Source organism: Leiobunum rupestre, chromosome 1, assembly GCF_980474605.1.
Source record: "Leiobunum rupestre chromosome 1, qqLeiRupe1.1.hap1, whole genome shotgun sequence".
Lineage (NCBI taxonomy): Eukaryota > Metazoa > Arthropoda > Arachnida > Opiliones > Sclerosomatidae > Leiobunum > Leiobunum rupestre.
In genome coordinates this window covers 81678435-81692370 of record NC_143384.1, presented here as the reverse complement: position 1 = coordinate 81692370, position 13936 = coordinate 81678435, and the positions used below count along the sequence as shown (strand labels likewise).

At 36.4% G+C, this 13936-nt stretch overlaps 1 protein-coding gene and 1 long non-coding RNA gene across 2 annotated transcripts in view; one reads left to right on the top strand and one right to left on the bottom strand.

Moving 5' to 3' along the window:
* Positions 1-713: 713 nt before the first annotated feature.
* Positions 714-1944, bottom strand: LOC149967501 (uncharacterized). Its single transcript, XR_016480464.1, has 4 exons — positions 1872-1944; positions 1716-1801; positions 1274-1618; positions 714-1210 (listed from the first exon to the last, which is right to left on the bottom strand). It is a non-coding gene; the product is annotated as an uncharacterized LOC149967501 (long non-coding RNA).
* Positions 1945-5103: 3159 nt separating this feature from the next.
* The window catches only part of Tsr1 (Tsr1 ribosome assembly factor), a 42994-nt gene continuing 34161 nt past the window's right edge, over positions 5104-13936 (top strand). Inside the window, exons 1-3 of the mRNA XM_090154605.1 lie at positions 5104-5298; positions 5866-6023; positions 6473-6588. Of these exons, the coding sequence (XP_090010731.1) occupies positions 5187-5298; positions 5866-6023; positions 6473-6588 (386 nt within the window). The 5' untranslated portion in view covers positions 5104-5186. The remainder of the gene's footprint in view (positions 5299-5865; positions 6024-6472; positions 6589-13936) is intronic.

Genomic DNA, 13936 nt, shown 5'->3' with positions numbered 1-13936 from the left:
CAAAAACAAGTGTAAAATTGAAGGGAAAACGACCGCACGTATTTATTTTCTATACCGCATAATTTCTTTTAATAGGAATTCGACTGATTTCTCTAGTCTCTCCTCTCTTCGCGCTCTACTACCCTCCCCGCGGCTTGTTTCTGGTTTCCTGTCAACCAGCGACGTCACTGAAGGTGGGCCGGTAGTTGCCAAGCCCCCCAACGTACCCGCTGAAGCGCTTCTCTACAGACCCCGTCGAAAGAGCTAACCTTATTATACCAGAGAGTGTAAAGATTATGAGAGGCGTCTCTCTTTCAAAAAAGCGTACTAACTTTTTTTTCCTCAATAATGTCCACTACTACCGTAAGAGCGATGGCGCCACCAGTGGCGCCGTTCTCACAGCGCGTGCGTTTCGATGTTAGGTTTAAAAGAGACGCAAGAACTTTCCAGATTTTTAATGCTAGTTTTACAAGGTTTTTAAATAATTTAGTATGTCTGGGGTATATTGTTCCGTTTTAAATTGTAAAATATCGAAAACAAGAAATCCTTGTTTATATTTTTTTAAGTTTCCAAAGGAAAAAGACTGGTAAATTCGCATTTTCATTAGATAGGCTTATTGGCATATTAACTTAATATAAATTTTAGTTCTATTTTGTGGCTGAAAAATGTAAATAATGATGGGCTTACAAATAAAACTACGGAATATTTACACGTTAACCATAGAATTTGCGCGAATCATTTAATTGATGCCAGTTTCATGAATATTAGAACTAAAAATAGACTCACACCATCCGCTGTGCCAACAATTTTCAGTTTTAAAGACTCTACAACATTGGAAATTTCAGAAAATGGTAATTTCAATTCAAGCTTTGCTACTCCTCTGGGAAGATCTAAAGGATAATTTTGGTTTTAAGTTTTTATTATCGGACAGGATTAGCCAATCTTTTGTAGATAATTAATTTTCTTGGATCTATAAGACAGAAAGGAGGCAACCGTGATCATCCCAATCCACAACAATTTCGAGCTGCATACCGGGCTACCTCTGTGAATAATCTCTTGAAACCACCGGATTCTAATTGCATTGATGATTTTAAACATTGACACTTTTAAAACTGCAGCTCCAGAACCGGATGAAGATTTCTCCAATTTTGAAAATCTTGTAGTCTCGCAAAGCCAGGGGCAATGTTCCGATGAAGACTTAGAATTTTGTAATTCTATTGAAAGTCCAAACCTGCTAAAACAAAATGTTCTTAGTTACATTTCAGGATATCTAATTCACCGCTGCTACTCAAACCTTCAATGCTCTTCTTGCATAAGTCAACTCAAAAAAGACAATCCAATTGTTGACCCAACAAATCTGCTCTTTTACTTTAAAGCTTTCAAAACAGCAAAGAATTCTTCTTTCGGCAGCCTCATCGTACCAACTGATAGTTTCTTCAAATTTGTAATGGAGACAAATGAAGTATTTGACACCAGTTTTAATCTTTTATCGCACATGACAAATATTAAAGGACGTTTGGAGAGATTCATCATTCAAAGAATTGACAAGAAATATTTTAAAGCTAATGAAGATTCTCCATGTGCAACTGCATACCAAAACATGATATCTTTTTTCATAGAATTCTGCATACATAGTTCCCTTAAAAAACAAGATATCAACCATGAATACATGAAAACCCAGAAAAGATAGATAGGAAACTGTTAAAAATACAACATTAATCAGAATCTCATTTTACCAACTTCAATGTTTCCTCGTATTATTTTTTATACCGCTCTGTTCTCGTTAAGCCTCGGCCATTTCATAAAATTTCCAATGAATTTCCTTGGTTAATCAAACAAATTAATTCTTTTAGTATCAAAATATTATAAATAGTCCGCTTTCTTGTACTTACGTTTCTTTATTTTTCATGGAATTGAATTTTATTAATTTTAAATTAAAATTAGCATAATTCAACTATGTTTAACAGTCATGAAAAATACTTTCCGGATGTTTACAAAATTAAAAAAAAATCCAGTAGCGACATCGTGTGTCGGATAGTATCGTAACCTCTCCTATGGGCGCGCGCTCTCAAAATCTTGTACGAAATTTTAACGTTACGGGAATAGGAAGAGACGCCTCTCATAATCTTTACACTCTCTGGTAATTCTATATCGTGTTCTTTTCGGTTTCATCTTCGTTTTTCGGAATTCGTGTATAAACTTACAAAGTGTTATCTTTAACATTTATAGTTTTAAAAGTAATGGTTTTGTATAACATTAAAAATAACTCAAAGAGATACGATACTTCACAACTAAATTTTTTTCCCTTTTTTTAAATGAATTTAAAATTATTTTGGCAAGCTGTAGCCCCTTTTCAAGCCACGTGGTCTTTAATAATAAAATAAATTATTAGAAAATATTCCTTGACGTAATTATTAGGTGAAAATATTATATATATCTCAAATTATGTTAGAAATCAACAGGGAAATTTTGAGGGAATTTCTAACATCAAAAAGGAAAAAAAAAGAATTTTATTGGTTACCTAATATAGAAAAAGGGAATTTCAAATTTCCCAGAGTGGAAGCACTGAGCAGATCGTTATTCGACTAACGCGGTAAAAACTAATAACTAAGTTGTCTTTGTTGTTAGTAGTTTTAAATTTCAAGTTTGTAAGGTAAGGTAAATTCTTTTGCATAATTTTGTTTCTGGCCTGGGTAGTTTTTGTATATAAAACCTAAAATTGAAATTTTATCTTTTAATAGTTGATTTTATAAAATAAAAAGTGGTCTTGCCCAACTTGTTAAAATGTTGCTCTTACGTCACAAGACCAAGCTTTATTTGTGTATTCTTCGCACGAGCGATTTGCACGCGCTCTAGAAAAAGCTATATTCCTCGCGACTGTAGCGCGCGCTAGTAGGCTTGTCAAAGTAAGAGACTGTGACGTAAGAGCAACATTTCAACAAGAAGGCCACGTTAGTTTATAAAAAGAACTATTACACTATTATTGAACGGAATAATATAATGCAATTTGAAACAGAGAAAATTGATTTATAACGATAGACTAAACTAAACCTTTTATTCTGCTGGAGTCATAGAAATCTCGCTGGTATATTTTTCAAAGAAATGAGGACCGGAAGGGAAGGCAATGTCTTTCTAAAACTTGAAAGTTCATCACTTTCAACCCCTCATCTTTAAACGGTTCGTTACGAGAGAATAGTAGCAATAATTTTTAAATTTACAATGAGTCATCGATATTGTGATTCTGGTCGAACTTGGGAGTCTGAACTCCAGACTAAGAAGTTCTACCAGATTCTTTGTTTTAAATGCTCCAGACGATGATTGGGATCATTTAGCTGAATTCTTTGACTTAGGTTTGGCGAGGCGACTTAAGCGTTGCAACGGTTTAAGTCGTATTAAAGAAATCCAGTTTCTCACTTTATGCCCCCTTTTGTAGAATTCCTAGAAACTAAGCTTATGTTTATTGTGTTGGTTGGAGCATAGCCGCCTAGATTAATCTAGGCGGCTATGGTTTAATCTACCGTGTATTTTGAAACCTTGGATTAACAATTTGGCAAGCCAAAATATACCTCTCCTCGGAAGAGTTTCTAATTTTCAGTGAGGTGTACAAAGTATCCGTGGTTCTGTGGTAGAATGCTCACCTGAGGTGCAGGGGGGCTCGGGTTCGAATGCCGCCCGGTACTAACGCAACTTGAAAAATATTTATAATACACCCAATGACCACAAAAAACGGGCCCTTTTGGAAAAACCTTTTCCCTAATTCTAAGAAACTGCGTACGCAGCGATTACCCTTTGCCCCGAAAATGCGAACGCGTTCGCAGGCCTGACAGACAGACCCACAGACAGACACGGTGGTTGTATAGCCCCTCCTAGGGTACAAAGTCCCCTCGGAGAGGTAATAATAGTCCTATTATTAATCCAAGTTGAAACTCAAAAACCCGAGTACTATCTTTAAATGATGGCGAACGCTAATTGTAAAACGAAACAATTAACGAAAAACGCGGGATTTTGGGCGTTTAATGGACTTAGAACGTAATTCGTTATTTGTTTCTTATTACAAGGAGCGTTTGGATTTTTCCGTTTGAAAATACGCGGCAGATTAAACCGAGGCTTAGTACTGGGCAAGATTAACTGCCTTTCATTTGCTTTCTAATACGCGGGTTGACCACGCAAACTTTACCTAGACGAGCAGATGTTCGATTATCTACATGACGCGGGAAAAATAATATTATTTTTGAATGTTATAAAGCGATAAACGATTTTACAAGACGATTTTATATTACATTTAGGTTCATATTAACGGGAAAAATTGTCAGTGGAATATTTCTGATATCATTTGGTAGGTTAATTAACGTTTAATTATCGCCAAATTTACATTAATTTCAATGGGGGCGGGGAAAAACTTTTAACCAAGTTACGCGCGAGCTCGCCACGAGAGGCGCTGCACGTCAATCGCTCGATCCCTATTAGTTACCATTACGACGCATTCTTTTCGCGTCAAACCTCGAGCCAATGAAATTGAAATGTCGTGTTACGTCCATAAAGATAGAAAAGAAATAGAGGGAAGATTACCGCGTTAAGGCACCCCGGCCTGTTTTTGATCGTGAAAATTCATCCCCCCCCCACGCATGTATGAAAGCGGAGATGGGCAGAATTTGCAACGCCATCTATTCTTCCTTTGTTTACATCAAATGACAGTTGATTTAAAAAAAAGAATAACGTAATTCATTTCACCGCGCGCCGATGGCGCCATGTAATCTGCCCATCTCATGGCTTCCTACATTGGCGAAAAGGGGTCGGCACTCGCGGTCAACTTCGCCAGACACAATAGTGCCTCTATTTCTTTTCTATCTCTATGGTTACGTCTTACACTTGACGTAGTTGAGCCCCGCCTTTTTCTCGACGCGCTTTCGTATCACCTTCTCAATGGAACCTTAGACATTCCAAGTGTATACCCTATAGTTTCCTGATATTACCGTTTGTTATAATCCTTCGTTTTAAAACAAAACAAAAAATATTACGTTTGTTCTTAATACCAGAAAAGTAGAAAACTTTCTCTGGCAACGATGCCAACTTGCCTGATGACTAAAGCATCAGAGCGTCTGGGTTTTCGTCTGCTCGAAGTATTTTTCACACGTGGGGCCCTTTGCGCGTGGCGTTATTTGTTTTATAATAATATTAATGTAATTTACATTTAAATACTTTTAATAATGCAACCTAGGAGTTCTGGTAGCCATAGAGCTGGGCCATTAAAACAACAAAATAAAACTCATAAACATGGGAGACACAGAAGTAATCGAAGTCTGGAAAACGTAAATAAAGGTTTGTCGATTGCTAATCTAGCAATATCAAAATATATTCTGAGTGCTATAGAGGAAATTTTTATGATATTGATATTTTAAATACAATACAGTTTAGAGCCTAGGTCTTATTAGGGTTCCAATAGTTTCTGTTGACAATTATCAGAGAATTATGCTACTCAATGAGTCTAAATGAAAAGGTACAATATCCAATTATAATTTTCTAAATTAAATTTATATCCTAATTAATTTTCAAATACATACTCATGAAAGTGTATCCCTTGAAATTGACTATACTGAAACTAACCTTTTACTTTCATCTATCAGGATACATTTATAGAACCGAAAGTTTATAATATATTTCTTAGAAGAGAAATATCCATCTGTTCCACCTAGCAATTTAAATATACAAAATGTAGTTTGTCCCACACTATTTTTATCCCTAAACATATTTTGAAAAATCAGCATAAGTCTGTGAAGGTACATGTTTCAAGCAAATAAGATTAGTAGTAAATAATATACTTCTGATGGTTCTAAATGAAGAAAATATTTTTTATAAATTTATTTTATGTATATCTTAAATTATTAGGCCGTCAAAATGTAAAGTCATTAACAAGAAGATCCAAGACTGACTTGCAGAAATCTGAAAGAAGAAACCAGCTTTTACAAAAAAGAACTCTAAAAAGAAATGAAGTTCTTTCTATGAAGAGATCTCTTGGTGTTCTTGGGAAACCACCACATCTTGTAGTATGTAAATTTAATTTATCTCAGTATCAGTGTTTATTTGGTTAGTATAATAGCTTGTTTAAAAATGGTAATTTAATATTTATTAGTTAAAATCATTTCAAATTCATTGTGGAAAACCTTTAAGATTATAAAAATAATGAGAATTGTGTTAGAGAGTCTCCTGGGAGAAAAGGGTAAAGATTACATATGGAAAGACCTTAGGGGGTGTAGATTTTCTTCCTGGAATATCGAGGTGAACAGGGAGCTGCCTAAATTCATTCTTGTTGCTACTTTTTGAAAATGGACTAATGTGAGTAGGTAGTTTCAGGAATGTTTAGTTTGTTAATGTGAAGAAAACATTTATGAGGGTTTATGCACTGACTAGGTATTATACACTGTCTTTCTGATTTAAGTATATCGTAATAATGAATGTATTTTAGAAACTAAATACACTTTATTTTTCATTTCAGGCATGTATATGTCTTAGCCAATTCAGTGATCCTCACTATTTTATGGAAATGGTTATGAACTGTGATGAGCAAAATATAATTTCGGGACCAAATAATTTGGGTCAATATCATATTAGGTAAGTTACTGTGTAATTTTATCAATCCGATATGAAATATCTTCTAAATGATGTCGCTTTTCGATATTTCTAACTGCTTTTTGACTCCCATGGGCCCTTGACACCACCTTTAATTTTTTGACATCAATCTTGTGGTACCTTTTATATCCTATGCCTTTTATCATTGGAGTTTTTAACTTAGGCTTAAATACCTTTTAGTTATAACAATATTTATAGTATTTACAATATTATTTTCAAATATTTCTTCCGCCAATTATACCATATGTAACATAATTACTCATAAGTATGCCTCTGTATAACATTTCCATTGAAAAACTTTCAATGAGACTTTGTTTCACACGGAACATACATTAGGCGGACCCAAAAATGCAAAAACTCTTATAATCCTTGTGCTATTGAAAAGGTTACCATGGAAATGAAATCATGTGATCGGAGAGCTAAACTTGACAAGGGCAAAGCCAGAAACGCGCAAGGAATTTTCACTAATTTCCGTTTCCCATCAGTAAACTTGATGACGTGTATTTCGTCACGGAGTTGTAAGTGACGTAATTTACGTCATATCCCAAGAACAAGGTTTCATTATAGAAAATGTTTTTATGGCATACTTATGAGCAGTGGCGGAGCTTGGGTTAGTAGCGCCCCCACGCCGCGTAAGATCTTGCGCCCCTTTCTATATATTTATATATCTATATACAGGGTGTCCACTAAAAAATGAACCAGGGCGAATATCTCAAAATCTGTTTTAGGTACGATTTTGAAATTTTCGATGACCTTGAATCATGTCTTCAAGGTCAATAGGAAGCCGATAAATGCTAGATGAAAAACAAGAAGTTCGTTAAGTTGATAACGTGTTGAAAGCGAGGTTCGGGAGCTGATAACTCTAAAGATACTCGTGTTAGAGTACTGACATTTGCCACACATCCTCATCAGGATTGAGGGTCTTGAGTTTAAAAATTTCAATGACCTTGAGCCATGTCTTCAAGGTCATCCAAAAATTAACAGGAGAACCGTAAGTGTTAGAAAGTTGTAGAGGTCGGAGACAGTTAATCATTATCCATGTATAAATTGATTTATTTCGAAAAAAATTTAAACAAAGAAATTTACTGGTATTTTTGGAAAATGATTAAAATTGGATGACCTTGAAAACGTGGTTTAAGGTATGGAAACATTATCTCGCGATCCATTGGGCTTAGAAACTAGGTTTCAATAGGAAATTTGCTAATCAAAGTAGTTTTGAATCATGGCTTCAAAGACATTCAAAAATGACCTTGAGAAATAACTTGAAACTGAATCAGCTTAAACCACGTCTTCAAGGTAATCCAATTTTACAAACTTGAAATACTCGCACCATAATGAGTTTGTCTAGCAAATTTCGATGTTACACGAATTGGTTTCGAGTTATGTGTGTTTTCTTTCAATTTTCATTTTAACGACCTTTATGATTTTGAAAAACAGTTCCTCGACTTCCTATTATTCAAATTCGATCGAGTCAAAGCTAATTAGACCTACTATGTGACGTGGAACCCTTTTCTAATTGGAACTAACTTTCTAACACTTAGGGTTCTCGCGTTAGTTTTTGGATGACCTTGGAGACATGGCTCAAGGTCATTGAAATTTTTCAACTAAAGACCCTCAATCCTGATGAGGCTGTGTAGCAAATTTCAGTACGCTAACACCAGTACGCTAACACCAGTATCTTTAGAGTTATCAGCTCCCGAACCTCGCTTTCGACACGTTATTAACTTAACGACCTTCTTGTTTTTCATCTAGCATTTCTCGGCTTCCTATTGGTCAAATCCGATCAAGTCACACCTATTTATACTTAAAAAGTCACGTGGAACACTTTTCTAATTGGAACCAACTTTCTAACACTTACTGCTCTCGCGTTAGTTCTTGGATGACCTTGAAGATATGGTTCAAGGTCATCGACATTTTTGTAATAGGTTTCCCCCTACATCTTGTATACGGTTTGAAAATTTCAAAATCTTACCTAAAACAGATTTTGAGATATTCGCCCTTGTTCATTTTTAGTGGACATCCTGTATATTTATATATATAGATATAGATAGATATAGAGATATATATATATAGATATTTACGTAACGGTACTTAGACAAAACTACATCGAATATGATATATCACATTATATCTAGGAATATAATACTGCGTACCTGGAACAGAAATTTGTAATCCCCCATCATGGACTCTGTGTTTTAGCTTCCGCAACGCGAGAGCTATACAATTTCAGACGTACGAGTGTAGCGCCATCGTAAAAATAGGCGGAATTTTTGTCTCTATAAATTTTGCCTACTTTTTTCATTCTATTCACAAGGATATTTTGTACAAGTTGAAACACGAATATTCTACCTGGATTCTAAGCAACTAATTTCGGAGATGTTTATTTAATTTGAAGAAAAAATAAATAAATCTTTAACACGATTTTAAAACCGGCACGCGGACGAAATTTTGACTACGGTGTCCGCTAGGTGTCTCTAGTATCTTATGTCCGAATTCCCCACATAGCCAGGCCTATGAATCCCATATTTCACCTCCAGTATTTCCATCCTCCTAGATTATATGTTACTTATAAATTTCAACAACCCGTCTCCTTATTAAGCTCTCCAAAATAGAAATGTAACATAGAGTAAAAACATGTCCATCGTGTATCCTGCTTTATGAGCTAATTCTAAGCAGTAAAACTTAAAGTAAAGTAGAGTAAATCTCGTAATGTGACTAGATAATCTAAGAAGTCTCCGGCGTGTACCCTGCGTTATGAACAAATGCTTCGAAGAGTAAGTTAAAATGAAGTAGCGTAAAACTCGTAACGCATTTAAATAAACTACTCGTGTTTAAAGACTGAACTACATCAAATTTAAACCGGTCTTTACCTACTTTTGGTGCCAACTATAAAACTTACTCACTTTATAGTCCTCGAAAAAATGCGCCCCCAAACCTCTTGCGCCCCCAGGCAGTTGCGTACCCTGCGTACTCTATATCGCCGCCACTGCTTATGAGTGATTATGTTGCATATGATTATACTAAATGATTTTTGTTCTGCTTTTTTGAGCAAAATCTGGCAAAATATTTTTTTGGATAGGTACTTTAGATGTTACTGAACATTTCTGACCAAAGAGTAGTTTTACAGTCCAACCCCTAGTTTACCATATTCTCTTAATAGTATCATTCAGCAAATTACAAGCAATGTTGGGTGATAGAGTGGTTAGCACTTCCACCTAATAGCAAGAGGAGCCAGGTTTGATCCCAGTTTGTGGCACTAGGTAAAAACTCGGAAAAGTTCCTTCTGAATAGAGTTCAAGTTCTCTCCTCACCGGTTAAAAGTGGTTTTCCCCCAAGTTCTTCGTTTTGTCCTTTCCATAAAAATGTATATAGGTCACTGCTAATAGTGAGTGTAGGAGCCGTTGGCTCAACAGCTGACTTGGGCCTAGAGTGTGGGTATTATGCTAGCTTATTAAAAATTATTATCCTTATTGAGACTTCTAGTGATGGGATTTGAAATTTTAAGGGAATAGTAATTTAGCTACAGTGTTTCCGGTTTTCCATAACATTACGCCCCTTTTAGTGAAAAATTAACTGAAGTTAAGTAAATATATTCAAATGAAAGCCCTACGACTACTTAATGTTTTTGAAATAAGGTATTTTTAGTTTTGCCTACGTAAACTACCAATTTTCACAGGAAAAATATGGCAAAGTTCTTTCGGGCTCAGACATTTTTTATAAAACATAGACCAATAAAATTATTGTTAAAGATGCTGGAGTTGTTGTGATATTCACAAAAAATTAGTAGTTCACTAGCCCAAAATGATATATTATTTTCCAAGCTTTGTTCTATTAATTTCAAGTTATTAACCGTATTTAATTATCTTAAGTTCATTTTTAGTGTTCTATGAAAATGCAGTTACGTTATATGAAACCAATTCCTCTTACATCGTTAGTGTTCATACAGGGACCCCAACCCCAACCCCGAAAACTCGAAATTTTCCGACCTGACCGGTACCCGAAGAAAAAAAATCTGGGTGTTATGTTTTGGTGTTGGTGTTAATTTTTGGGAATGTATGTTTGAAGTTTGAACTTTGGAATTGGAAAGGAGTTTATTTATTTGGTCTTTTTTTTTTTAAACCTTCCACATAATTATATGGTTCTTTTAGTTATAAATAAGCCAGATCCAAACTATTTGTTTTCGGGAATAGCTTAACCCCGACCCCAAACCCGAAAACCTCCAACATTTTCCCCCAATCCCGACCACGGCTTATTTTTTTCGGGGATAGCTAATTTGTTAGGACATCTAGGGTGCATGAATCAGAATGCTAAAGGTGATAGGCAGTGCCATCTGGTGGCAAATGGAAAACAGCTCTTTTTGTAACTCATCAGATTAGTCTCTTGGTACTGAGGGTAGCTGGTAGATATATAGGAATATGCTCCCCAGTGATTTATTAACTAATTATAGTAACATGTATATACTGCTTATTTTATTAAATTAATAAACCTTGACAATTTAACAGCACCTTGGGCGTTTTTATTGTTATGTGTTTAACAATTGGTAGCAGAAAGCGTGGTTCCCAAGGTGACGTAACAGTTTAAAGCACACCACGGCACATTGCCGATTTACGCCAAGGCTTCAGAACGGCAAGTTGTAGACCTAAGCCTAATAGGCCGAGTTTTGAATAAACCAAGATGGAGGGTAGCTCAGAATTAAGGAAGGCTATGGATTTTGAGAGATTAAATGAAGATAACTATAATACCTGGAAATTTAATATGAGAATGGCTTTATCTACTGCAGGGTTATTTGGTCTAGTAAATGGAAATGAAAAATCGCCAGATCCCAAAACGGCAACTAAGGCTGACATGGATAAGCATAATGATAGGGAAGAAAGGGCCTTTGCCAGGATAGCATTATCAGTAGATGAGCCACATCAAAGAGTTATTGAGAATTGTACAAGTGCAGGAGATATTTGGGAGACATTAAGAGATCTTTATCAACCTAAGTCAAGGGTTAGAATTGCTTCCCTGAGAGCTGAATTTATCAATTTAAGATACACACCACCAGAGGCGATGGCTTGTTACATTGCGAGGGTGAATAATACGGCTGGCCAGTTATCACAAGCGGGAAAGACACTGGGCGATGATGAAATCGCATATCAAATGATTTATAAATTACCTCCTGAGTATGATAACGTGGTTAGTCGGGCTTATGCGCTATCAGACACCGAATTTATTCCTTCCAATGTTAAGCGCTTATTGGTTGCTGAGTACGAACGTATAAGAAGAGGAGAAATAGATGAAGGAAAGGGAGATAAACATATGGTTGTAAAAGCTTATTCTTCCAGACATGAGAAGCAGACAAGGGAGGACTTGAAGAAAACATATTGTAAGCCAGTGTATAAATCAAGCGATAACCAACCCTCGAATAATGCTTGTTATACCTGTGGAAAAGATGGGCATTTCTCCCGAGATTGTAGATTCAAGAAGAAAATGAATAAAGGAAGAAATAATAGACAACAACAACAGAACTACTCTGGTGTCCAGAAGGGGAGAGTTTTCCATTCAATGTTTTCTTCAGCATTCTCATTGACAGCATCTGCAGAAGAGTTATCTTGGACATTTGATAGTGGGGCAACTCACCATTTCACTTTTCATAAGGAATGGTTGTACAACTATCGAGAAATAAGCGTACCTATAGATATTGCTCAAGGGGTTGCGCAAGCAGTAGGTGTAGGAGATGTTGCTTTGGTCTCTAGGAATAATGGCAGAGAGGAATTGGTGTTCTTACGAGAAGTTATTTATGTACCCAATTATAGGAGAAACTTGTTTGCTGCCCGGCGTATTGATCAGCTGGGATATAAAACCATAATTCAGAAGGGAACTGTACGAATATCAAATAGGAAAGGAAGTGAAGTTATGGTAGCGCATCTGACAAAGAGCAACCTGTATATTATAGATGGGTATGTCAGAGTGGATTTAGTGGAAATACCAACTTTTGAGGAGCGAAGCAGTTTATCATCAGAGTCACTTTGGCACAAAAGGCTTGGACATCCTAGTCAGCGGAGGTTAATGGACGTGACAAAGAATAACTTGGTAAAGGGAATACCAGCCATTACTATTTCTGGAGGCGAGTTATGCACACCTTGTCAATTGGCTAAATCGACAAGAGCACCATGCAAAGGCATTGATGAGATCAGAACAAAACAGCTACTTCAGTTAGTCCATACCGACGTCTGGGGACCATCTCCAGTCACCTCATTGGGAGGTGCCAGATACTATATCACGTTTATAGATGATTTCTCCCGCAAAGCTACGGTCTATACGATGGTATCGAAAGGTGAAGCGTATGATAAATATTTGACATATAAGGCATGAGCTGAACGACAAACAGGAATGAAGCTAATGAAGCTACGAACTGACAATGGTCTCGAATACTGCGCGAGTAAGTTTGAGGAATGTTGTATAAAAGATGGGGTACACATTGAGAGAACCAACGTGTATACACCAGCTATGAATGGAGTAGCTGAACGGTACAATAGAACAGTAATGAATGGAGTACGAACCCTATTGGAAGATTCAACATTACCTCAAGCATTCTGGGCTGAGGCATTATATGCATATACCTATCTGTGTAACAGACTACCACATATAAAAGTCAAGGATCAAGTACCAGAAGAAAGATGGACTGGCTATAAACCCTCTGTTCGTCATCTCAGGCAGTATGGTAGTCTCTCATTCGTCCATATTCCCAGTCAGTACCGCAACAAATTATCATGAAGGGCCAAACCAGGTATAATGGTTGGTTATGCGTTTAGGACAAAAGGGTACCGTATATGGTTACCACACGAACATAAGATAATAGAATCGAAGCATGTTAGATTTGACGAAACCAAGATTGGCCCAAAGAATGTAAATGGGTTTGAAGAGGAGGAGACATGCAGAGTATATAATGAATGGTGGCCTTCGTGGGAAGACAGGACTGAAAATGTAGAGATTTATGAGGAAGCAGAGGACAATGGAAAAGAGGAGAATGTGGAAAAGGTAGTCACGGAAGAAACTGTAGAAGAAATGCAGAATGAACCCATTGTCGATCAACAATCAAAGACTCCCGCGAAAGATGCAACAATCCGGAAGGAGATAGAATTACCCCCCGGGTGGCGACACGAGGAAAGAGCGAGACGAACCGGAAATAGGGTAGATCACTATTATTATGATGAGGATAACGTGCAATATAGGTCCCTTGTGGAGGTAAATAGAGTCCTAGAAGCACGAAAGCAAACTGAACAAGCTGCAGCTGTACAAAGTCTTAGAGGACAGAACATAGAACTAAACTGTATAGAGGTTCCAG